The 23,519-nt window shown below is 51.2% G+C and overlaps 5 protein-coding genes and 1 long non-coding RNA gene across 17 annotated transcripts; 4 read left to right on the top strand and 2 right to left on the bottom strand.

The window, feature by feature from the left end:
- Positions 1-295: 295 nt before the first annotated feature.
- On the top strand, positions 296-8,416 carry ubtf (upstream binding transcription factor). 8 transcript variants are annotated; one of them, XM_085933558.1, is made up of 21 exons: positions 296-856; positions 1,017-1,115; positions 3,131-3,190; positions 3,263-3,435; positions 3,518-3,601; positions 3,760-3,915; positions 3,999-4,063; positions 4,142-4,268; positions 4,348-4,458; positions 4,585-4,718; positions 4,815-4,956; positions 5,050-5,091; positions 5,220-5,327; positions 5,389-5,544; positions 5,608-5,745; positions 5,824-6,092; positions 6,161-6,350; positions 6,439-6,486; positions 6,554-6,607; positions 6,751-6,858; positions 6,938-8,416. In XM_085933558.1, exons 3-21 carry the CDS (start codon positions 3,154-3,156, stop codon positions 7,046-7,048), a joined length of 2,253 nt encoding a protein of 750 aa, XP_085789684.1. In that variant the 5' UTR covers positions 296-856; positions 1,017-1,115; positions 3,131-3,153; the 3' UTR covers positions 7,049-8,416. The 8 variants fall into 8 exon arrangements, with proteins under 8 accessions (XP_085789684.1, XP_085789686.1, XP_085789685.1 ...); XM_085933559.1 differs by lacking the exon at positions 296-856 and adding an exon at positions 896-949; XM_085933565.1 differs by lacking the exon at positions 296-856 and having other exon boundaries at positions 958-1,115; positions 5,824-5,934; positions 6,001-6,092; positions 6,941-8,416.
- A 196-nt stretch (positions 8,417-8,612) lies between these two features.
- Positions 8,613-12,743, top strand: atxn7l3a (ataxin 7 like 3a). 4 transcript variants are annotated; one of them, XM_085933573.1, is made up of 14 exons: positions 8,613-8,961; positions 9,278-9,311; positions 9,653-9,761; positions 9,835-9,967; positions 10,032-10,203; positions 10,275-10,375; positions 10,461-10,483; positions 10,573-10,618; positions 10,721-10,773; positions 10,852-10,926; positions 11,017-11,060; positions 11,459-11,530; positions 11,759-11,919; positions 12,099-12,278. In XM_085933573.1, the coding sequence occupies exons 3-14, from the start codon at positions 9,711-9,713 to the stop codon at positions 12,125-12,127; spliced, it is 960 nt and encodes a 319-aa protein (XP_085789699.1). In that variant the 5' UTR covers positions 8,613-8,961; positions 9,278-9,311; positions 9,653-9,710; the 3' UTR covers positions 12,128-12,278. The 4 variants fall into 4 exon arrangements, with proteins under 4 accessions (XP_085789699.1, XP_085789696.1, XP_085789698.1 ...); XM_085933570.1 differs by having other exon boundaries at positions 8,617-8,961; positions 12,074-12,743; XM_085933571.1 differs by lacking the exon at positions 8,613-8,961 and adding an exon at positions 8,976-9,148 and having other exon boundaries at positions 12,074-12,743.
- Positions 12,744-12,828: 85 nt separating this feature from the next.
- tmub2 (transmembrane and ubiquitin-like domain containing 2) lies at positions 12,829-15,072 on the bottom strand. Of its 2 annotated transcripts, none has more exons than XM_085933575.1 (3): positions 14,933-15,072; positions 13,882-14,417; positions 12,829-13,616 (listed from the first exon to the last, which is right to left on the bottom strand). In XM_085933575.1, the coding sequence occupies exons 2-3, from the start codon at positions 14,409-14,411 to the stop codon at positions 13,229-13,231; spliced, it is 918 nt and encodes a 305-aa protein (XP_085789701.1). In that variant the 5' UTR covers positions 14,412-14,417; positions 14,933-15,072; the 3' UTR covers positions 12,829-13,228. The 2 variants fall into 2 exon arrangements, with proteins under 2 accessions (XP_085789701.1, XP_085789700.1); XM_085933574.1 differs by having other exon boundaries at positions 14,859-15,005.
- Positions 15,073-15,461: 389 nt separating this feature from the next.
- Positions 15,462-18,147, bottom strand: asb16 (ankyrin repeat and SOCS box containing 16). Its single transcript, XM_085933569.1, has 6 exons — positions 17,398-18,147; positions 16,976-17,313; positions 16,488-16,755; positions 16,007-16,415; positions 15,862-15,945; positions 15,462-15,764 (listed from the first exon to the last, which is right to left on the bottom strand). The coding sequence occupies exons 2-6, from the start codon at positions 17,304-17,306 to the stop codon at positions 15,471-15,473; spliced, it is 1,386 nt and encodes a 461-aa protein (XP_085789695.1). The 5' UTR covers positions 17,307-17,313; positions 17,398-18,147; the 3' UTR covers positions 15,462-15,470.
- Positions 17,722-20,923, top strand: hrob (homologous recombination factor with OB-fold). Its single transcript, XM_085933566.1, has 10 exons — positions 17,722-17,966; positions 18,089-18,139; positions 18,250-19,401; positions 19,481-19,564; positions 19,695-19,826; positions 19,925-20,033; positions 20,115-20,200; positions 20,275-20,394; positions 20,480-20,603; positions 20,689-20,923. Exons 1-10 carry the CDS (start codon positions 17,964-17,966, stop codon positions 20,739-20,741), a joined length of 1,914 nt encoding a protein of 637 aa, XP_085789692.1. The 5' UTR covers positions 17,722-17,963; the 3' UTR covers positions 20,742-20,923.
- Positions 20,924-21,535: 612 nt separating this feature from the next.
- Positions 21,536-23,502, top strand: LOC147043715 (uncharacterized). Its single transcript, XR_015068464.1, has 3 exons — positions 21,536-21,650; positions 22,635-22,875; positions 23,411-23,502. It is a non-coding gene; the product is annotated as an uncharacterized LOC147043715 (long non-coding RNA).
- Positions 23,503-23,519: the final 17 nt, after the last annotated feature.

The raw sequence follows: 23,519 nt of genomic DNA, 5'->3' as shown, positions 1-23,519 counted from the left end.
ATAACGGTGACGTCACACTTTGTGTGTGTGTGACGGCTCGAACAATAAAAAGCCACTTGAACCAAATCATTGTTGAAAATACTTGAAACGCTAATATTTTGCATGGAGCATATGGAAATATGCCCGACAGCAAGCGAACGCATCACTCACTGTTGAACAAGGCCCAGAAGCCTGGGAGCCGTTTGTTTTCCATACCGGGCTTCCTCGATTGGACGGCCCGGCCCGCCCGCCCGGGGTTCCGCCCACAACACGAACACAAGGTGGAGTTGGAAAAGGACCAAAAAAAAAAAAAACAACAACCCCGTGCTGATCTAATATCAAGCTGTCAAACAGCCACCGACATTTTACAAAACGAGAATTCCCTTCAACGTGCAAAGGTATCGAGGGGGGCCACTTAAAACACACCCAGTACTTCGACGTACCCAAAAAGAGAAAGGCGACTTTTTAATGGAGAAAAAATATGATCGTGTCGCTTCGTCAAATGTGAACTTTCGCTCTAAGAGAGATGCTCCTTCGGGTTGGTGAAAAGTGTTGCAAACATCGGCGGCGGAGCGGACATGATGGTCGGTCCCCCCCAAAAAAAAATTTTTTAAATGCCATGGCGGCTGACGGAAACGACGGCGGTGGCGTCGATCCGTCCGTCCGACCGACAACATGGAAGACGCCTCGGCGTCGCGAAAAGGTTGGGTGGGGAGTGGGAAGCTTGCTGCGCGTTGACTGGAGGGAGACTGCGAGTGCGATGGAGGCGGGGGAAGAATCATCTCTGCGGGGACTGGAGCCGAGGACCGACGGCGCAGTACTGGCGATCGTTCAACCCTCCCCTTCTTCCTCTCCAACGACGCCGAGAAGCAGCGAGGTAAGCCCAAGCCGAGCGAGCAAGCCTCACTTGGCTCCTTTTTGCAACGCCATTGCGCCACGAACGAGTGCCTGAAATTGGACCGCCGTAAAGGTAGCATTTTTAGACGTGTGAAAAACGCGATCGGTCGCTCGACGGTCCTCCTTTGTATTCGACATAGGGCAGTGGAAAGGGGACACACGAGGTTGGCCATAGCCGTCGTTCTTGTCCTCTGCGGCTGGGGGGGAGAGAGAGAGACTTGCGGACACGAGGCCAGAAGGTAACCCTTATGTCTTGTTCAAATGACATTGGAGTTGTGGATAAAGTACACGTCCGCGTTGGATGTGAATATATTTCGGCTTTCGCGGGAGCTCGCGCTTCTTTCCACGCTAAGACCTCCATGCGGCGGTTGGCAGAAACGCCAGCCGCCCCTCTCGGTTAGCCATCAGGGATCTTGGCTTAGTATCGCGTCGCCCTCTCTACCCCCCTTCTCTCTTCCCGACTCGCCCCGGACTACCGAGCTCCTCGGTGAACCCGTCCGTCTATTTAGTCTAGTCGTCTCGACGAAAAGGAGCCCCGCGAGTGTGAGCCACGTCTATTTTTCCCCGAGCCGCCATTTGGACCTTGTCACGGTAGGTTTGCTCGGAAGCATGGCGCTCGCTCGCTCGTCGGAGCTCGTTTGTGGCGCCACGGAACCTTCTCGGTCTCCGACGTTAGCGTAGCCTCGTCATTTCGAACCCTAAACTACAGTTGATCGAGAGTTTCGTATTAGATCTTTCAATCCAAAAATAAAAACACATTTAGTTTGAGTGTAGCTTTTATTTGATCTTTTTACTGTCTTTGTGGCTCCTCCAAGCCCCGACACAACGATGAGAGCCGCCGGCCGACCCACGTTGTAGAATTTCATATCAACAATTGTGGTTTTATATCGAATTCCGGGCATGTGGTTATTTCAATGTGCCACTATAAGCATTACTTTGAGCACATATTTCGGATGAAATTTAATTCTTACAAAAACAGTGTCAACTGCTTGCTTCCACATTGGCCAGAAAATGGCACCAAAGGTGTTGTTTTGTATCGATCATAATGTACGGTGTTGAAACGTCTTTAAGGTTCAATTCGTTTTTTGAAACGGTGGCCCCGGTAACGAAATTTTGGCGTCGCTGGTTGGCCCCCGGCTGGGGCTTTTCGAGCTAACAGGCTAGCTTGTGCTAGCTGGAGCCATCAAGGACACGACGAACCACGAGGATCCGCCATCATGGAAGCGCCTCTCGGTTACGCCTCACTGAAGAACATACCGCACTTTTGTTAATTCTCGAATAAAACCACACTTAAAAGCATGTACGCTATATAAAAAAAAAAAAAAAACCAAAAACAACCCTTTGTTAACCGCCAAGGACAACATGTCGCCATTCTTTCAGTTTATAGTCGAGTGTGGCGCGGCGGAGTGAGATCCGCGGGTGATGAGGCTCCTGTGGCGCAGTGATGGCCGCCATTGTTGGTCCGTTGGTCGGAGAGCGAAAGCGGCTCTCCCGTGGTCAGCTGGTCGCCTCCAGCTGCCTGTCCGTCCATTCGCTTCCTTCCTTTGTGGATCCACCCCAAACCCCTCGGCTCCCCCACCCGAAAATCCTCCATTAGCCAGCGGGCCCAGGCGCAGAAAATAGTCGTTGCGTGTCGGAACAAGGTTGGAAGCGAGCGAGCGAGGGAGGGAGGGAGGGAGGGAGGGGGAAAGAAGGCGAAATTCCGGGTGGGTGAATAGGAGCCTGACGGAGACTGGGAGCTAAGGCGTTGCTACATTTTAGCGCGCGCGCCCGCGCGGTGTTATTTGAGATCGGGAGCAGTCGCAAGCTATAGCCAGTGTGTGTGTGTGTGTCCTCAACGCAGAGCGTAAACGTTTTAGGGGCGGTGTAATGAATAGAAGCCATTATGTCGACGTTGGAATGCCCATTCACGCCACATTTCCACGTCCAATCATGTTGAGAACAACATTCGTTATTAGATTGATGACTGCTTTGCATTTTGTTGTTGCCATACCACATTTAAATGCCCTGAACCATGACAATAAAAAAGAAAATGGCTTGGACACCAAACTAAGCAAATCTTAGAACATTGACTTGAAAAATGAATGGCATGTATATGATTTCAAAAAAATCTAGTCTTATCATCCTATGACCCGTTGAATATATACTTAGTGATACGTAGATACAGCAAATTTGCAAATGGCGAATTTACCACGCCTTCAAATATAGATTGGTGTGGTTAGTAACTACAAACTAATTTGACTTGTTTCTCCAGACTAAATAACAGATCGCTCACAAATGAATGGAAACATGGAGGCAACATCCCAACCTCAAGGTAGTGCTCGGCTCCACTCCCATCCCATTTAAAGTTGCTCTGTTGACCTTGTGGCTGAACTTTGTGCTGCAGTGTGGGCCCAGGACGACGTGCTCCAATTGCTGGAGTCCATGAAGTTGGCACTGCCGCAGAAGGACCTGACCAAGTACAAGACGTCAGAGTCCCACCTGGACTGGCAGAAAGTGGCCTTCAACTCCTACACGGCCGAAATGTGCAAGCTGAAGTGGCTGGAGGTCGCCAAAGAGGTGAGGCCACCCACCAGGGTGGCTGCGAGCTTTTGGAAAAGGCACAAAATTCATTGAGTGCGTCTTTCTCCGACTACAACAGATCCGTAAATTTCGGACTCTCACGGAGCTGATTTTGGACGCTCAGGACTACATCAAGAACCCGTACAAAGGCAAGAAACTAAAGGTAACTTATGACAGCATCTAGTTTTCAATGAATAATGATACATTTCAATGAGCAGTTGATCTCCATAAACAAGATGCACCCACAATCAGGTTTTGGAAAATAAACTGCATCAAATGTAGTCCACAGTATTCAGGAACCTGGTTTTCCTCCTGTGACAGAAACATCCGGATTTTCCCAAGAAGCCCCTGACACCGTACTTCCGCTTCTTTATGGAGAAGAGGGCCAAGTATGCAAAATTGCATCCAGAAATGAGCAACTTGGATCTGACCAAGATCTTGTCCAAGAAATATCGTGAGCTGCCTGACAAAAAAAAGGTAAAGTGTCAGATGCTTCGGGTTTGTTTGAATGGGTGGGAGGAATCCATCGAAAGACATTTTTTTTTCTTTGCACTGTGCAGAAAAAATACTTGGAAGACTTTGTGAGGGACAAAGAGGTTTTTGGACACAGCATGATGAGGTTCAGGTGAGTTCATCTATTGAGAACTTGGATTTTGCTCCTTATCGTGGACATCGCATTTTGAAAACGTTTCCCGTCCATCAGGGAGGAGCACCCGGAGCTGATTGAGAGCATGACTAAGAAAGGCTCAAATGTTCCAGAGAAGGCCAAAACGCCTCAGCAGCTGTGGTACACCCACGAAAAGAAGGCCTTCCTTAAAGGCCACCCGGACGTAAGTTGGCTTGCTATTCTTTGCCGCCCGTTGGCCTCATCTCATCATTGAGGATCTCTTGCCGTTCTTCTTCTTCCAGGCTACCACAAAGGATATCAAGGACTGCCTCAGCAAGCAGTGGACACAGCTGTCGGACAAGAAGAGACTCAAGTGGATCGCCAAGTCGCTGGAGCAGTATAAGCTGTACGAGGTGAGCTGGAAGACGGCGGCGGCGGCACATCACGTGCCAGCTTCAGCTTGTCTGTCTAATCGAGACAAAATGCCACTCATTGGATGATTTGGCTTCCCGTCAACTTTGGGGCTTTGATATTGGCAGGAGACCATGCGCGAGTACATTCAGCAGCATCCTGAGATGAACCTGACGCAGGGGGACATCGTCAAGTCCACGCTGACCAAAGCCGAGAGGCACCTGAAGGACAAGTCCGACGGCCGTCCCGACAAACCTCCACCGTGAGTCAGCGCCCCCCCCCCCACTCCGTCTGAGTCCCTCCCTCGGCCGAAGAAAGGGGCCACTCATCATTTCCTTCCCTCCTTCCTTCCCTCCAGGAACGGTTACTCCATGTTCTGCGCCGAGCTGATGTCCAGCATGAAGGACGTGCCCAGCACTGAGCGTATGGTCATGTGCAGCCAGCGCTGGAAGCTGCTCAAGCAGAATGAGAAGGATGCCTACCAGAAGCGCTGTGAGCAGGTAATGCAAAATGCTTGCCTCTCACCGTATGGCTTCTCTTCATAGTGCTCTCATTGGCCTTCTTTTTTTTCTTCTCTCTCTCTCTCTTTGTAGAGGAAGAAGGAATACGAAATTGAGATGAACAGATTCCTCAGCGTAAGTTCTTTTCAGGCTTCAAAACACACGTCGCCTTGTCGTGGCATGTGTTTACGCTTTGAATTCACCACGAAAACACATTTTCGCCATTGAAACTGGGCTGTGATGTTTTTTTTGTATCGCTTCAGAGTTTGTCTGAGGAGGAGCAGCAGAGGGTCTTGGGTGAGGACAAGGTGGGCTTCAAGCGGGGCAGCGGGGCCAACAGCACAGCGTCCAGGAAGAACTCCAAAGCCAAGGTACCCAGAGACGTCCATTTTTGTGCTCGCATTGTCTCGACGCTTTGCTTCTGATTTGCAGGCCAACGCGGAGAAACCCAAGCGGCCCATCTCAGCCATGTTCATCTTCTCCGAGGAGAAGCGTCCCAAGCTGCACCAGGAACGTCCGGATCTCTCCGAAAGCGAACTCACGCGGATGCTGGCGCGCATGTGGAACGAGCTGCCGGACAAGAAAAAGGTACGAGTCGTCCCCCCCCCCTCGAATACGTGGGACTGAGCCACATCCTCGTCCTGAACGCAGGAGAAGTATAAGCGACTGGAGGCTGTCTTGAAGGCGGGCTCGGAGAAAAAGGAGGACCGTAGTCTGCCCGACCCGCCCAAGACGGCGCAGGACATCTGGCAGCAAAGCGTCATCGGAGACTACCTGGCCAGATTTAAGGTGAGCCAGCCGTACACAAACACTTCACCTATTTCAATCGACATTGAATGGAGTGAAAAGGATGCGTGTGCAACGCAGAATGACCGACCCAAGGCTCAGAAGGCGATGGAGGCCACCTGGAGCACTATGGAAAAGAAAGAAAAGATCATGTGGATCAAAAAAGCGGCAGAAGACCAGAAAAGATACGAGGTGAGCCAGCGCCACCACCACCTCGCCCCGGCGGCAGCTAAGCGCCACTCTGCCTGTCGTCCGCAGCGAGACCTGTGCGAGATGCGTTCGCCCGTCGCCACCGCCGTGGCCTCGGGGAAGAAGATGAAGTTCGAGGGCGAACCCAAGAAGCCGCCGTCGTGAGTTGCGCTGGCAATTTGTCCCGGGCTTCCTCCCTCTCGTGAGCTGACCTGTTTTTTCTCCACAGAAACGGCTACCAGAAGTTCTCTCAGGAGATGCTGTCCAACGGAGAGCTCAACCACCTGCCCATGAAGGAGAGGATGACGGAGATCGGTAGCCGCTGGCAGAGGCTGCCCCTCAAGGACAAGGACCGCTACAAAAAGATTGCAGAGGAGATGCAGAGGCAGTACAAAGTGCTGCTTGAGCAGTGGCTGGCCGTGAGTGACGCTGCTTCTGCTAAAAAAAGAAAATCATCCAATTCGGCTTCTTCTAATCACTCCCTCCCTCCCTTCCTCCCTCCCTCAGAGCGTATCTTCTCAAGTTAGGAATTCGTACAAAGAGTACAACTCACAGGTGAGGCGCAGCACAATTTGAGAAGCTGTGTTTATTGTGGTGACATGTTGCCCTTTTGATCTTCCAGAAAAGAAAAACCCCTACAAAACCAGGAGGCCCCAAGGCAAAGGTCAAGAAATCGGTAAGGTGCTAGCATTGGGCCGCTAAACCCCCTAAAAGTGATCCAAAATTGTTGCAAAGATGCAAGGATCTCTCCCAAGCGGACAAAATACAGATGTAGAAGCAGAACAGCCAACGATAGCTCTTATGCACGGCTTCCCGCAGGACACCGAGGAGGAGGAAGAAGAAGAAGAAGAAGACGACGATGAAAAGGACAGGGCTTCCTCCGAAGCGGGGTCCTCCAGCGAAGATGATGATGACGACGACGACGACGTAAGTTGCGGCAATACGATTTTGGAACAGCGTGAATCTTTTCGTTTCTCACGGACCATTCCAAACGTTTGTGTTGAAGAAGGACGAAGATGACGAAGACGACGACGAAGTGGACGACAAGGAGAACAAGTCAGAAGACAGCAGCAGCGAGTCCAACTCTGGCGGCTCGTCAGACTCTGACTCGGACTGAAGAGAGGCGCAGGGGGCGGGACCACCGTGACGACGGGACAGACCAAGCTGAGCCACGGGGGCTTCATTCGGGGGGAGATCTCTGCCACTGTGCCAACCCCTGCCCAAGCCGCCACCTCCGTTTCACAAGCACCCACTTTCTTTTTTTTTGCTCTTTCTTCTCTTTTAATTTCTTCCCTTCATCAGCCCCTCGCCGAGTTTTAGTCGGGCCTGCATCCCACTGGTTTGGCGATGTTCTGAACTGACACTTATTTGTTTTGAGTTTGAAAACAATGTCGTCCATTTTATTTGATTGTTCCACAGGGACGAGCCCTGCAGGCTTCTCGCAGCCAGAGAACACCACGAGCGGCTGGGACACTTCAAGCAGGGAGAGGGAGGGGCGGGCAGGATGCGAGAAAAAGTTGCACTCTTAAGAATGTTTCCTTGTTGATACTTTCCCCCCCCCCCTTCTCCTTTTTCCCTCTGCTTTTGATTTTATCCCATTGACTTCTTCAAGAGGTGGTATTTTTTCAGATATAAAAAAACAACAAAAACAAAAGAAGCCATGATGAATGTTTTTGATTTTTTTTTCTTTTTTCTTTTCTCTTGTCATTGCTGGAACGTCGTCTAAAATGCTGCAGTGCAAATAAGATTTCAATCTCGGTTATTGTATTTTCTTTTTCTTCATGAAGGGAGGGAGGGAGGGCCCTTCTACTCATTGAAAGCGAGCACCGGTCGCAACACGGACCGTCTTGACATTGCGCCTCCTTGCAAACACACATTTACAAGCATTATCACATTTGTAAACAAAAGCAATTCATGGGAAGTTATTTGTTAGGTTCTCTTAGAGGCACTGCACATTTTGAGGTTTGTTGTTCATTTTGATGTCCAAACTCCAAATAAATCAAGTTATTGTGCAACGCTTCCTATGTTCCCCCCCATGCATGCTTTATTTGAAATTTCAATTGAGTCATTTTAATGTTGTTTGATGTCGGTTAACCCCCTCCAAATCTTCACTTAGTTGTAGAATGGATGAGCCAGACTCCAAAATGAATGTACATATTAGACATTTTTGCTTGGTGACAGCCACCATGACTTGCATTAGTTTTAATCTTCTGTTTGTGATACTGATTGGTGACTGAATCAAAGTGTGTATTATTCTTGTAAATACTGTTTTATTTTGTATCGAGTGCTTTTCTTTTCTCCTGTCCGTTGCTTGGTTTTTGTTTTCCTTGAGATGAAATGTTGGAAAAAGCAACAAGAAAAAAAAAAAAGCTTTACAACTTTGTACTGCTGATCATTTGACCAACAAACATGTTTTCTATAGCAGAGGGTGTTCTGATGTCCTTGTCGTTCAAGTATTGGGGCAAATAAACACAATCTTGAAAAATTGCACGTCTTTTAACGATGGGGGAGTTTAAAAGTGATCGTTCCAAACACGTCTTGAAGAAATGTTTTTGAGAACAAGTTGTAGTATTCGATACAGAAAGAAAGAAAACCGGGAACCATTTCAAAACGTTTTACAATTAGAGCTAGCGTACAACAGGATTTTTCATCGTGCGTAATATAAACGTCTCATGACGTAGCCGGAAGTGCTTCGTTGTCTCGCGCTGTGATTGGTCGAGCGCTGCTGCATGGCCGCCTTGCCCCTGTCAAGCTGCACAAAACGGCCGTTTGTTTGTTTCGTTAACACCTGCAACGAACAAACAATAAGGAGAAATAGAATTCCACGTTGAACTTTTTTACCCCTCTGAGACCCAACAAATATGGACGTGGAAGAAGATTCCTCGCGCTGACTGACGCCAATCACGTCGAGCGAGTCGCCTGCCTGCCTGCCCTCTGCTTGCCTCTGCCTGCCTGCCTCTGCCTGCCTGCCCTCTGCCTGCCTGCCTGCCTTCCGCCGGGAGGGAAACGGGCCGCTTCCGTGACGACGAGGTAAAACGAAAGCAACATCGAAATGGTCGTGGTGCCGTGCCGACGAGTCTCACTGCTTTGCTGGCTGTGGCTGTGGCAGGCACGGTTTGGAAAGGAAGATCTTGCATGGCCTTTAATGTTTACCATGCTGTTCCATCGTAATGAGACGTGACGCCACAAACAGCCGGCCGGCCGGATGCAGATTGAAGTATTCTGTTCATTCAACGACATCTTACCTCATTTTTTGCCATCGAATAACTTGTGCACCAAAAGTTTTATCTTCTTAATACTTCTGGCCTTTTCTCACTTTATGGCTGTATTTTCTGTTTCTCGACAGGATGAAGAGAGAAAAGCGAGTTCAAAGCTTAAAAGTGAGTCACTTGGATGAGCTTCATTTGTGTCAGCACCAATGTTTTTCAAATCTGTTGTGAACGGACCGATTTTGTATTATTTGCATGAATATGTTCATTTTTGTTTTTTCTTCATCCCTGTAAATGTCTTTATTTGGCCAAGTCGCTCGAAATGGCATGAATGTTGGCCGAACTACGGGGTTGTTTGTCACCGTAAGAGACCATAGAATCTGTTGATTTTTATCACCGGGAATTAAGATTGTAGCTTAAATGCGAGTGTTATCGAATGAACTCGACACCTATGAATGTTTTTGGGCTTGGTAAATAATACGGTTCTGGTACCCGTCGCCGCCACCGTGCAGGTACGCAGCCTCATTCCGTTCCAACGCCATCGAGACGATTCAGCAGAGGGGTTTTCAAATGAAAATGGAGGATATGGCCCTGTCAGGCCCAGACAACAGCAGGCTGGAGGTACAGCAGCGATTCAAAGTCATTTGTCGCTATTGATGTGTAACGGGCGTGCCTGCACGCACGCACGCGCTAGGCCTTGGTCCACGACATCTACTCTGAGCTGGTGGAGGACGCCTGCCTAGGCCTTTGCTTTGAGGTGCATCGCGCCGTCAAGCATGGCTACTTCTTCCTGGACGACACCGACCCGGAGAGCGCCAAAGAATTTGGTTGGTCCATTTGCGCCCGTTTGTTCTCCATCAGCTATTTTTCTTTTGACTGTTGTCTTTGCAGAGATTGTGGACCAGCCAGGACTGGACATCTTTGGCCAGGTGTACAACCAGTGGAAGAACAAGGAGTGCGAGTGTCCCAATTGCAAGCGACTCATCGCGGCGTCCCGCTTCGCACCGCACCTGGAAAAGTGTCTGGGCATGGGGCGCAACAGCAGCCGCATCGCTAGCCGCAGGTCGCCCCCCCCCCCCCCAAATTGAGCCTCAAATCTTCTCTATCGTATTGATGTGTTGTTCATTTTGACAGGCTGGCCAGCAACAACAACAACGTGAGCAAGTCGGAGAGCGACCAAGAAGATAACGACGACCTGAACGACAACGACTGGTCGTACGGCGCGGAGAAGAAATGTGAGCGATGGGAAAAGCTCCCGCTGTTCTCGTATATATAGCAAGCGATCTTTCTTGTGATTATTTTCTTATTTTCTGATTGCAGCCAAGAAGAGAAAGTCAGATAAGGTCATTTCATTTGACTTTGACGGTATTTCTCTCCTCCTACACAGAGTTGTCTTCTGTCTTGTCACTGGTCTCTCTTTCCCTCTGCGCAGAATCAAAATTCACCGCGACGATCCAAATCTCTGAAGCACAAAAACGGTAAGGGATGAATGATTTTTTTTGCAATTTGTTGCCAGATAGTCATTGACTTCCAAAGTCTACCTTATATGAATGTAGTTATTGGTATGAAATCCATTTCAGGTGATCTGGGCAGCAGCAGCAGCAGCAGCAGCATCTCCTCAGAAGCTTTCAAGGTTCCTTCTTAGCCCCTTTGCCGTCAGTCACGCTTTCCAGGACGCCGCAATGAGCGAGCGCATCTTTTGTCTCTCCAGTACAATAACTACAACAACGCCGGGATCAATTACGAGACTCTGGGCCCCGAGGAAGTCAGGTCACTGCTGACCACGGTGAGAGAAGCCCTCTTGGGTGGGATATTCTTCCACCAATGCAAAGAGACTCGGTGATGGATGCTTTGCTAAGCTTGCGTGTGTTTGCAGCAATGTGGGGTGATCTCTGAACACACCAAGAAGATGTGCACCCGGTATGGAGCGCACGCACGCACGCACACAGCTGCCATGTTCTTTCTTGCGTCCGTCCGTCCGTCCGTCCGTCTTCCCCGATCACTTTTCTCCCTTTCCACTATACTGCTCTGAAGTGAAAGCCAAAGCCACTTTTACTTTCATCTACTTCCAATGTTGGGAGCGAGCCAAGGTTGAACACAAGTTGGCAGCGGCACGCACGTGCCTCCGGGCCTGTCACCAGCAAAATGGCCGCCCACAGACCTGGCGCAATTGGATCTATTTGCATTTCAAACAAAAGGTCACCCTCCCTGCCACTTTTGCCTGTGTGAAAGGGGGCCAATTGCGCTAAAAGGGTCGGGTGCGTCAAGTCAGTCGGGCAAGTGTAACGCCACCACCTTGTGTCCCGCCCGCCCACCAGGTCTCAGCGCTGTCCCCAGCACACGGACGAGCAGAGGAGGAGCGTCAGGGTGTTCCTCCTGGGGCCGTCCGCGTGAGTGACCCCCCCCCCAATAGCCCATCCCTTACGTGTGTACTTAAGTGGCGTACGAGCGATGGCTTCTGTGGGTTAAAACGAGGCACGTTTGCCAACTCCAGATTGCCGCTGCAGTGAGAAAAGTCATTTCAGTCAGCAATTAAAGACACAATAGGACACCAAACAAGCAAATTGGATTTCCAGGGCTGTCCACGCAGGAAGTGACCTTTTTGTCATGACCACCAGGTCGTCCCTCCCTGACCCCGACGCCACGGCGGAGAGCGACGGCTTTGAGCTCCAAGGGGACGGCGGCGGCGGCGGCGGCGGGGCTCACAATCTCATCAGCCGCCTGCAGTGGGAAGACTCGCCCGAGATTTCGCCCACTGACTCCGCCTCATCCAGAGCCAGTAAGGAATGAAATGCTGCAATTCGTTTTCAAATGGATTTTATTTTGCCCACAAACTTTATGAGTTCTTTTAGTTTTGATTTATTTTTCATTTGTTAAATTTGATTACTTTTAGTATTATTCTTTATCGTTTTTGGAAATTATTCTCCTCACAGGCACCAACCATTCTGACCTTCGTAGGTCGAAGAAGAAGAAGCGGAGCTCACTGATGTTGAACAGCACTTCAGGAGGAGGCGGCGGCGGCGAAGGAACAAGCGGAAGTCTAACAAGTGGCGGCAATGGAGGCGTTTCGCAGAGTAATGTTAGCTTGCCCACCAAAAAAAAGCGCCCCAAACTTCCTGCTCCATCTATTTCCAGCATCTACGATGACTTGAACTAGCACCAGAGAACATTTTTCCCTCCACGTCTACGGAATGAGGCATTCAGGTGCAACACGCACGCACGCACATATACACACACACACACACACACACACACACACATTCCTCTGTTCACTCTACTGCTGTGTATTTCAGGTTTAGTGTAACTCATGTGAACCGTACATACTAATTTTGTATTCTTGTGACATATTTTGAGTTTTGTTAAGATGATCATGACTTAATTATTTGTTGTAAATGATGGTAGAACACATTTGATGTATTTGCACATTAAACTGGTGGGTGGAGATGGACAAGGTAAGCTCCAATATTTCAAATCTTATTGTGTCTATTTTTATAGTCCTGTGAAGTTTTGTAAAGTGTTTTTGTGATGTGAGCTCAAAATATTAACACACATGAGCACTGTCCTTCATTGCTGATATTTGTAAATAAAAAGAACGGGAAGTTTTTTTTGTAATGCTTTTAATTGGAGACATGAGACTCTAGATGTCTTTTTTCTCATAAGTGCCAGATTCATTTGTTTCATTCATTCATTTTATTTACACTAAATACACATCATTGTACACAAAAAAGACACGAGTCCTGTTCTACTTAACAATACAGCATCTCAGCCTTTAAATTAATTTCTTCACACCACAGAAAAAATGTTGGGCTTGAATCATGGATGGAGAAACGAGAGACAACAAAGCAGAAATGAGAGCTTAATCATAAGTCTTTTTTTTTTTCTTTTTTTCTCCCCCTCCCCTGTGGAAATTTGTTAGTGTGTTAGCAGGATTAGCCAAAAGCATTTGGTGATGTTTTATGGCAGCAGAGAGGGGCACGCCTGGAGGGGCAAAAAAAAATTCTGCTTGTTTTCTTTTTTTTTTTTCTTTGGTTTTCAGCATATGAATGGTCCAAATCTGGAGTTTCAGGGCAACACGCCAATGGGTCTCTTCAGCGGCCGTGCATGCCGAAGATGAGGAAGCTGAAGAAGATGGTGACACCCACCAGGGAGATGGTGGCGGGCGCCGTGAAGAACTGGCGGTAGTTGATGCGGAAATACCACACCACGGCCAGGATCACCACAAACACGGGTACCACCAGGCTGCCCGTGCTGACGGCCACGCCCGCCGCCCGCAGGCCCCCGGAGACGGCGGGCGCCCCCTGGGGGGAGCCGGCGGCCCCCGCCTCAGGGCTGCCGTCGTGCGGGGCCTGCGAGACGTGGCAGTGGATGACGCTGTTGTGAGTCACGTTCAGGGACAGCAGAGTCCTCTTGGAGTCCTGCAGGAGTTGGCCTTGGTAGATGAGCTTGATCTGATGCTCACGCCCAGAGAAGTACTTGCTGGCAGGGGAGAAAGTCACAAGGTAAGTGGCGTGTTTCCTCGCAGCTGTGCACATGCAATGGTGTTGCCCTGCCACAAACCAAATGGATGAAATGGCGCTAAAGACTAAATCTTGCCATGCCATCTTGTGCTGTCAAGTAGCTACCATCAAGCCTTCTTAGTGCCGCGCCAGTCGCAAAATTGTACCCGCATTTGAATTTGTGACAACCAAGTAGCTAACAGCAACGTGGTGCGGTGCGGTGCGGTGCGGCGCCGTGCCCTAACCTCTTGAGTTGGTCCACAGTGTGGTGAGGTTTGACCACGGCCACTTCCTCTGTGTCGTTTAAAAACTTGAGTCGCACGCAAAAGGACGGAGTGGTAGACATGTCCTTTTTATAAGCCCGCACTCTCTCTTCTTCTTCACCGTAATCCTCTTCTTCCTCCTCGTCCGATGCGTGAATCCTGCCCCCGGGGGGTGCTTTGCTCTGAATGTCCAGCAACAGGTCCGCCTCTTCCGGCGGCGAGGCCACCTCATCCGTCTCGCCGTCGTCCGGCTTGTTCTCCGGCGAGGGCTGGGTGGCGCCGGTCTGCTCCGGGGCATCCGCCTGGACGTCGCCGCCCGCGTCCCCGCCCACACCGATGAGGGAGGCGTGAGCGCCTGCCGTCAGGATGGTGCCCAGGATGTGGTCGCCGCGCTCTGCCACGTGCGTGGAGAGCCAGGCCAGAACCAGCGCCAGGGCCAGAAGCAGGGCCCCCCCCACCGCCGTGGCCTCGCCACCCATCCCGTCCAGCATGGTCAGTGCACACACTGCCATCTTCTCCTGCAGAAATGGTACGATGACACATCATGGATCAAGCCAGTGTATATCTCTGTGGACGATTTTTCTCACGGCAGTTTTGATCAACTAGCATTTTGGTCACAAACTACTGTGTTTTATTTCCATCATGTAGTGCTGTTCGGCATTCCATAAAGGACGCCACGCCACATCAGCTCTCAAGGAGGAAAAATTGACCCGGCCGGAAATGGGAGAAGAGTACACAAGACGGCTGACGTCACAATCCGGTTATTTAACGTTGCGCGGGTGCAATGCATCCAAAACAGCTCTTCAGCCTCATCAAAAAAGAACATTCCGAGCGTGTTTTCACGCGGATTCATAGGCCATATTGGGACTCTCGTCCAAGTGTTGATTCACGTCAATAACGAGCAGCGTTAGCCTCGCGAGCTAACCCCAAGCTAAAGACAAGAAAAAGAAAGCGCTTGCCTCCATTTTCGCGACTCGCCTTTCACGTTAATCATCGTCAAAACCCGCGCGGCGTCGTTTAACTTGTTTCTTACCAGCCAGCCGTGCAATCAGAGCATGTTTGACGACGAACTTTAGCGATGCTAGTAGCTAGCAAGTGGCTACTTCCTCAAAACAGGGCACGCGCACGCACGCACACACGCGCACTCAGGCGGAAGAGAGGAGGGACGTCATCAACCCGTTGCTGTGCTGATGTTCTCGCACAAACTTATTTATTTGACGTATTTTCCCCTAACAAATTCATTCGTCCCAGCCGTGTAAATATAGCACACATTTTTGTCCAAAGAAATATACTACTGAGTCGTTTTTACAGTTTTTTTGGAGTAAAGGAAAATAAATGGAAAAAAAAACAAAACACCCGCTGATTTTCTGAAGCGTAATAACTGCATGGTGTGGTGGATCAGGCGTGAGTGACGTCAGGAAGCCTCTGGTTGGCACCCACCCACTCCTCGGTCTGGCCAGTCAGCGCAAGTTGCAGCCTTGCCTGCCATTCGGTAACGCATTGCCACGATACATCTGTCAGCGAATCGATCCCATTGTTTTCATTTGAATATGTGAAAAAAGAAGGCAAATTTAGCGCAGCGTGCCGTCATTCTGCAGCAGCAGGTAATCCCTGACCGAGCCGGGGACGTCCAGTCGACTCGCTTGCGAGTGGCAAAGCGACCCCAAGCAACCACGCAAAGCGCAGCGGCACAGATGCTGCAGTGAGCGAGGCTGACCGCTCAGCTCTCGTACTCGTTTGAAGAAAGCCTCGTGTCCTCGCGCGACTAGGCCGTCGTCTTGCATCCAGTCGCACGGCGGGACGTACGGGTACGAGTTAAGGATAAGCTCCAACGTTGCGGGAGAGAGGACGCACCGCTTCAACATCTGCGTGCAGAAAAGGGAACAAACACAATGTTCACGTTGAGAAAGTCATCGAGGCAGCCAGGAAGACAAATGATCGCCGGCCGGGGCTTTGCCAAACCTTTGGTGGGATAGGTTTGGCTCCATGATTCAGGAGCATCTGTACCACTGCTTCAGGCTGCTGGTCCAAGTTGTCCTCAAGCACCTTCAAGCGCAATCGGCGTTCAGCGTGACTTCCTTCTCTCGATAGTTGCGTGTTGTCGTACCTGCAGCGCGCACTCCAAGGGCGTGTAGCCCGCACTGTTGCTGACATCTGCCTCGGCTCCGTACCGCAGCAGCAGCTCCATCATGGCCGGGCTGCAATTGTGGCAAGCGTTGTGCAGCGGCGTGTGTCGCTTCTTACCCGCCGTGCGCGGGTCGGCGCCCGCGTCCAGCAACCTGCGCGCCACGGCCAGGTAGCGGCCCACCTCCGACGGCTTGTCGGCTTTGGCGCAGGCGGCGTTCAGAGGCGTCTCCCCCTCCAGGTTGGTGGCCGGCACGTCGGCGCCCAGGGAGAGCAGCAGCTCCACGTGGCCTTCCAGGCCCCTGGAGGCGGCCACGTGCAGCGGAGTAAGCCTGGACACGGCCGTCCTCACGTTCACGTCGGCGCCGTCGTCCAGAAGCAGCTCGGCACACCTGCGGGCGCCTTTTCACGTCAAGTCGCAGAGATACAAAACGGGTATCGAGCGAAGCTATTAAAGAGCTCACCGTAACGAGAGGGGCGAGGCGCACAGGTGAAGAGGAGCGCTTCCGTCGGCCGTCAGCAGTTGCGCGTCCGCTCCGTGGGCCAGCAACAGTTTGACGCAGGCGGCGTGTCCTCCCGCGCAGGCATCGTGGAGCGCCGTGGCGCCTCCCGGCTCAGCGTTCACCTCGGCCCCGCGGGACAAGAGCTCCTCCACGCACGCTGCGTGCCCACCGCCGGAAGCCAGGCGCAGGGCGGACGTCTGCTTCACCTTGGAGCTTATGGTCCAAATGCCTGACCGAGGAACACAAGGTACACTCGAATTGCGGCCAGAGAAATAATGGTGGCCAAGTGGGAACGCTCCCTCCCTCCCTCCCTGACAACTACAAAGAAGACTTTCACAACAAAGTGACTTCAGCAATATTAGCTGCTGCTACTGCAACAATGTTGCTTTGTGTGAGTCCAGCCACATAGAGTTGAATGAGTTTGCCACCGCCGAGCTGGAGGGACGTACCCATCTCCGGGGCCCACGTCATCTCCTCGTGCACCGTCTCCATCTGAGCGTTGACCATGGCGGGGTCTCTGAGGACGGCATACACCCCTTTCATGTCCCCGCACGTGAAGGTATTGTGGATGGCAGCGTCTCGGCAGCGGACAGTAGGCGGGGCGGCCCGCACCTCCTGGAGCCGCTGCGTAGCCCTGCGGGGGGCTCTCGGTAGCGGGTCTCGGGTGAGTGCGCGCCTCTGGGCCAGGGCCCTTCGTGCGTCCTCCCAGTCCCGCAACTCCTGCTCTAGCCTCAGGGAGCGCAGTGATGTGGATGAGAAGGGAAAGGTGTCCCTGGACATGACGTTTCTTGGAGAACACAGATCAATCAAAAGCTGCCGTTTTAGTTCGCCAATCAGGTTCGAGAAAGACTTACAAAAAGGTCTGACTCACCCGCAAACACTTCAGACTTAAGGTAGCCAGTGTCAGTAGAGGCACATTTCTTCCTCTCTTTTATGCTCAAGCGTATACTGTACAGGCTTGCCAAATGTCAACCCGGTTATTAATAGATACTAGGCTATGTGTCAACTGATACCTTTCGTACCTTTCTAAAACGCTCAATAGGTGGCAGTGTTGACAAGCATAGAAACAGAAAAGCATACATGTAAGTGGTGTTAATGAACTATTGTTGAGCTATTTCATTCTAAGCCGACGGACCACGTCGAACCAGGAGGCGGGCGGGCGGGCAGGCGGGATACAACTGCAAGGGGTGGATGGAGGGGTACTATCTCAACCGACTTGCTTGTTCTTCGTCAAAATACAGACGTCATCACGTTTGAACGTGAGTCGCGGGCTCACCGGTTGCTCTAATTAGCCCACCGCACCGACACTAGCAAGCGTTTAGCGACTTTGTAACACAAACTAACTTCAAAACAACCACCAAACGTGTCGTCTCGTCTCCGGATAGCCTTCGACGTCTTGTGACATGTAATCACTCGTCGCGTCATCTCGTGTGTGCGATGGTAAGTAATCGTGAGCTCGTATTAGGCGAAACGTTAGCTTGCACGCTAGCGCGATCGTACTTTTCCATGGAAGTCGCCAACATCTTTTATTGACATTCAAAACCAACTTTGGATTTTTACAGAGCTGCCAACTGAGTGGGCTATTCAGCATAGGCGAGGACTTTGACGACGAGGTGCTAAAACACACCTGTCACCGCTTGCTGGCAGCGCACGGACCACATCTACGTCAGCTTTACCGCAAAATGTTGTTAACGCTCCCTCCTTCGCATTGTTTGTGCGTCAGGACTTGCTGGCGACTCACTGGGCTGCCGGACCTCAAACCACTGTGCCATCTCACCCTGTGGACGCAACTCGCCATTCCGGCACCAACCTCCAGAGAGCCGCTTCCCTGCCTCCCACTTCGACTTCGGAAACAGTTGCACCGACTTTACGGGAGTTGTCCTCGGCCACTCGGGCTTTCCACCGCCAGCCCCACTTGGGGTTTGGGCCGAGGCCCGCGATCTCACGGGTTCCACCGAGAGAACCCGGCGCCGGCCTCCTCCGGCCGAATGTGGAGTCTTTGCTCGCCTCAAATAAGGTTACTTTGCAGGACCTTACCTCAGGCACTCATTTCCTGAGGCCCGATTTGCCACCCGCACTGAGCCTCCCTAAGCCCCACGTGGGGGCACGGGAGAGCCCCGCCACCAATGAGCCATTCCGGCCTCTGGGCCAGGAAACTTTGCGCAAGCTTTCTTTGAGCGCTCGAGCTTGCGCTCGAGCTTGCGCTCTTCCGTCCCCCGAGTCGGACTCGGGGAGGGCCAACAGGCAGCGGTGTCGTCCCGTCCCCACCGCCGTCGTGGCATTACGCCCACCGGGTGCCACTCCCGTGGTCGCTCGAGGCTCTGGATCGAACCTTCTTCAGCCACGTGATGAGCGACCAGCTCACTCCCTTGCAGCTACCACACGCCGTGTCACTGAGCCCCCCTCGGGGTTACTGCCGAAGCCCAGCGCCGACGTCGCCGCTCAGGATGACTTTGACGACTGGGACTTGGATCTTGCGGACTTGGAGGCGTGTGAACGTTTAGCGGTACCCTCTGCTCCTCCCCTCCGAACCCTAGGTGGAGGGACCCTCAGAGCTCCAATCTCCACAGCCCCCTCGCCGGCCCCTAAGCCTCTTTCCAGGAGTCACTGCAAGCCTCAGCGAGCGGCGCGGAGCACCCCAGGGCCCTCGGGTCCGCCTCGGGGCCTCTTTGAGACGGTTTCACCCGCCCTCGTACCCTCCCCCTCTTCATCTCCCGCCTTTAGTCCGCACCCCCTCAGCACACCGTTGCTGACAAACCACCTGGTGCAGCTGGTGTCTGCGTCGAACAAGGTGTCCCGCAAGAGGCCTCGCTCGGAGCCTCGGCCGCCCAAGACTCGCCGCTTTCCGGGCCCGGCGGGGCTCCTCCCGGAGGAGGTGGGTTTCCAAGCGTCGACGTCGTCATCCATCTCAGATGGTTTCCCTGTCATTTGGTGAGTTTGTTCCTTTCCCCCAGCCACCCAGTCACAGTCTGGATGAGATGGCGGTGTCCGTTCCCCAGATTCCCGCCAACGGCGTGGCGGCTCGTCTTCCGCACCAGGTAATGCCGTGCGATACTCGCACGATCCCAGGGAAGCACCGTGACGTCGCGGTTAGCGCAGGCGTCTTTTTGAAATTGAGAGCTGAGTATTGGAGAGGGCAACCGCATGTGTCCCAATACTTTTGTCCAGGTTTCCTGCTCCCAAAGTGAGGAAGAGGAATTTGGCGGCCCCTGGGCGGCGATGAAGGCTGAGCTGGGACTGGACGATCGGAACCCGGCGTGCTTCCTGCGTTCCTTCAGCGTGGTTATGGTTCTCCGCAAGGTCTGTCTCTCTCTCTCTCTCTCTTGCTTGCCTGCTTTGCTTTCAGTCGTTTTTTAGGTCTTGTTTTGTTGTTGTTGTTTTTGCGGTGGTGGCGGCAGGCGGCTTTGAAGCAGCTGAACAAAAACAAAGTGCCAAACATGGCCGTGATGCTCAAAAGTATCAACCACACGCACGCCGACGCCAAGGCCGTGTTCAGGGATCCTACAGGCACGTGCGGATGCAAAACACACACACACACACTTGACTATTCCTGCACAGCAATGGACACGGCCATCTTGTTGACTAAAGGTGAGATCCGGGGCACGGTGCATCGGCGCCTCCTGGAGGAGCGCTTGGGGGAACTGAAGGTTGGCGCCGTGCTTCTTCTCAAACAAGTGAGAAAACACTTTTTAAATAAAAAAAAAAAAAAATCCTTTGATCTGAAAGCCAGTGTGGCATTTTCTTGTAGGTGGGCGTGTTCTCCCCCTCCCATTGCAACCACTACCTCAATGTGACGCCTAACAACCTTCTCAGGATCTATTCAACAGATGGAGGCTGCCACAAGGGGCAGCTGCCACCGTCGGTTCTGGTGGGCGACGCGCGCCCAAATGGGCAAGCATCGGCGAGCTGTCCGCCTTTCAAATGTTATTTTTTGTTGTTTTTTTTTCACGCAGGAGCCCTCGCCCGCCGTCGAGCCCGTCAGCTGCACGCAGCTGGTGTTTGACGATGACAACGCCGGCGCCGACGATGGCAGCAAATGCAAAGATGGAAGCCCGCAAGCTTCAGGATGGGACGCAGGTGGGGTCACTAGAGTGTGTCGGATGCCAAACAACTGTGTAACCATTTCATACTAATCAAAGGGGCCGCTAATACCTGCTTGCAGACGACCTTGATGAGCTCTTGGTGGCGCTCTCCGAGGACACCTACGGTCTTTGACTTTGACAACGGACGGACCCCGATGTCATCGTGAAAACGTGCCCCCAAGTCAAGTGGCCTTCTCTGTTGATATTAGCAAAGAAAAATCGATCGCAACATTATTTTGTCACATTGATTGATACAGGCCAATGGCTCAGTTGGCACAGTGATTGATAATAAATAGGTTTGTTGGCAATAGTTTGAATTTGTGGAAAGAAAAAATGTAAATTGGTTCCTTTGATCATATCCTTAATTTCATAACAATTTGCCTGTCTTCTGCTACATATGCAAATGGTGCGCATAATTACGCCCGATGATGCTTCATATTCCATTCAAAATGCACTCAGCAATTGTAATGACTCTTTACGCAGCAGCGGCCCTAATTTGACACGTTTCTTTTCAGTTAAATTGAGTCCCTGGAGGAAGGTAACAGTTTTCGTCACTGCATTCAATTATGATTTGAAAAAAGGGGCATCAAAGAATCGATTTCAGCGTGTGAGAAGGTGAAAACGACTTTCTGTGAGGAACAAAAATGCAAAGGTAACAAATGATTGAGCTCGCGGCTCAGGAGGACTTACACGATGTGCCTGCAGTCAAGTAGCTTGCCAGCGAGGGAGGGGTCATTGTGATTTCCAAGTTATGTGGTAGAAGTGGTCCTTGGAAAATATACTGTCTGATCTTTAGCTTTCTTAGTGTGGGAAATCATTGAACGCTGTAGGATTCGTGAGTAAATACAGCTCCGTTCGGTCGGTCATTCCAAAATGACGTCACGGATGCACGTCGGTCCTAATGAAAATTGGGATAGCACCTGTCGGCGCTAAAGTGAAAACCTAAAACCCGAGTCAAACTTCATAGAAGGGCAACTACAGCCGCAGAATGATCAATATCGTCTCGTCGCCAAAGCCAACAAATTGAGCACAACAGCGGAAAGTAGGTGAACCTTCAGCTTTCGCACTGTTCCAAGGACTACCGTAAAAGTCATGGAAAATGCTCTTAATCACCTCTTTTGCTCAGTGAAGGAAGGATTGGATGTTTGTTGTCTTCCTCCGTGACATCTTTTTTTTTTGAAGCTCCAAATCACCTTTTAGAATGCGTCGAGTTGAAGGGGACACGTGGAAACCCGCAATTGAAGCACTTCATCTGTTGATTTTGGCAAGCACAGCACTGTCTCGAAATGTTTTTTTTTTTTTATCTCTTCATTCTTTGGGCATTTCTTTTTACAATAGATGTTAATTTTTACGTTTTTTTTTATCGTTTATTTTAATGTGCTTTTACAAATAATTCCATTTTTTTTTTTTTTTCCCATAGTAGTTTTTATGATGCAGTTTAAAATGTACACTGAGAGGTTACATTGCCGCCAGTTTTCTCGGCATGAGCATCAGAGTCTTGAAAAAGATGCTTTTGAGTATGACTCAATCGATATTTTGTGAGCCTGTGTGAGGAAAATGTCATATGAACCCTCATCGGCCATATAAAGAGTCTCACAACGAGGATGCTTTCCTCATCTCCCCTGGTGTGCCAGCCAGCCAGCCAGCCAGCCAGCCAGCGATGGCGTGCTACCTCTGACCTCCCCCTCCTCCCCCCGCCTCAAGTTTCTTTTTTGGTCCTGCTCCCTCCTTCCCAACATGACATCACAGCTCACTTCTGCTTCACTTCCCATGACACCAAATCCAGCCCCCCCATCCGTCTGTCAGTCTGCGTCTTAGCCATCTTCCTGCTTCTCGTCCGTGCGCCTGTGTCTATCCGAGGTGACGGGATGTGGAAGTGTGCGGGCGGGCGGGCGGGAGGCAGGGCAGGGGAGGGGAGGGGAGGGAGTCAACCAACCTTTCTTCTCGCCCCCTCCCTCCTCTCTTTTCTCTCTCTGTCTCTCTCTCTCTGTCACGCAGTCCCTCTCTCTTTCTCCGCCGTTGTCAGGCGCCACCACAGATGAGCAGGAAAGAGGCGGGCGAGCGGATGTAGCCGGACCAAGGATGCCAGGAGGAGTTTGGATGGGTGCGCGCGACTAAACACTGGCTTGGATCACAAAGGGCTGAGCCAGACAGCCAGACAGCCAGACAGCCAGCCAGCCAGCCAGCCAGCCAGGCAGCCAGCCTCCGTCCCTCATCTCACACACTCGCGCCGGATGTCTCTTCGATCGCTAGGCTGAAGACGAAAGGTGCTGGCCGTCCCTCCCTCCCTCCCTCCCTCCCTCCCTCCCTCCCTCCGTCCGTCAGTCAGTTGTGCGCGTGGGAGAATCTGGCACGCTTGGACATATGTGTGATGTGTGTGTAAGATTGCACGCAAGTGTGGCTGTCACTATGGGATTTGGTTCGAGCATCTGAGTGCGTACAGGATGGGATGGATGGGACCAGGATGGTTGCCTTCACGTTTTCTTGAATTTTAATTTTAGATATACATCCTTTTCATTTTCCCATTTTGAGTATACTTTAGCATTTATTTGTTTTTGTTTTATTTTATTTCATATATATATTTAGAAATGATTCAATTCTGTCTTTTTTCACTTTTTTTTTCCAAATGTATTTAACATTTCAAATCCATTTCAATTTGAGTTTGATTTAAATGTTCATTGTATTTTAAACATCCATGTTATTGTTAATGTTAACAAAATCAAACATGTTGTTCATTTCTTTGAATTTTGCTGCAAGATTTTTGATTTCTTTGCTGAGCATTCTATTGTATATCGGGCGTAGGTGCGAGAGTGTGGGGGAAGAGCGGGCTTCCCGAGGTGACGGAGCCCCCGCGGACGATGGACCTGAAGGAGAGCTGCGGAAGCCGAGAGAGCTCCAGCCTGCGTCCGGG

Source organism: Syngnathus leptorhynchus, chromosome 16 (genome assembly GCF_054491065.1).
Source record: "Syngnathus leptorhynchus isolate UIUO chromosome 16, UIUO_Slep, whole genome shotgun sequence".
In the NCBI taxonomy this organism is placed as follows: domain Eukaryota; kingdom Metazoa; phylum Chordata; class Actinopteri; order Syngnathiformes; family Syngnathidae; genus Syngnathus; species Syngnathus leptorhynchus.
This window is presented reverse-complemented; position numbering and strand designations above follow the sequence as displayed.

Coding starts and splice junctions, on each gene's coding strand:
- atxn7l3a (XM_085933570.1), top strand. CDS start 9,711: ATGAAAATGGAGGATATGGCCCTGTCAGGCCCAGACAACAGCAGGCTG. Junction 10,484..10,572: donor AGAAGAGAAAGTCAGATAAG/GTCATTTCATTT, acceptor CCCTCTGCGCAG/AATCAAAATTCACCGCGACG. Junction 11,061..11,458: donor ACCAAGAAGATGTGCACCCG/GTATGGAGCGCA, acceptor CCCGCCCACCAG/GTCTCAGCGCTGTCCCCAGC.
- ubtf (XM_085933560.1), top strand. CDS start 3,154: ATGAATGGAAACATGGAGGCAACATCCCAACCTCAAG. Junction 4,064..4,141: donor CACAGCATGATGAGGTTCAG/GTGAGTTCATCT, acceptor CCCGTCCATCAG/GGAGGAGCACCCGGAGCTGA. Junction 5,092..5,219: donor AGATGAACAGATTCCTCAGC/GTAAGTTCTTTT, acceptor GTATCGCTTCAG/AGTTTGTCTGAGGAGGAGCA.
- hrob (XM_085933566.1), top strand. Junction 19,402..19,480: donor CGGGGCTCCTCCCGGAGGAG/GTGGGTTTCCAA, acceptor CCTTTCCCCCAG/CCACCCAGTCACAGTCTGGA. Junction 19,565..19,694: donor CGGCTCGTCTTCCGCACCAG/GTAATGCCGTGC, acceptor ACTTTTGTCCAG/GTTTCCTGCTCCCAAAGTGA.
- asb16 (XM_085933569.1), bottom strand. CDS start 17,306: ATGTCCAGGGACACCTTTCCCTTCTCATCCACATCACTGCGCTCCCTG. Junction 16,756..16,975: donor GACGTGGGCCCCGGAGATGG/GTACGTCCCTCC, acceptor TTCCTCGGTCAG/GCATTTGGACCATAAGCTCC. Junction 15,765..15,861: donor CCAAACCTATCCCACCAAAG/GTTTGGCAAAGC, acceptor TTCTGCACGCAG/ATGTTGAAGCGGTGCGTCCT.
- tmub2 (XM_085933574.1), bottom strand. Junction 13,617..13,881: donor ACTGTGGACCAACTCAAGAG/GTTAGGGCACGG, acceptor CTCCCCTGCCAG/CAAGTACTTCTCTGGGCGTG.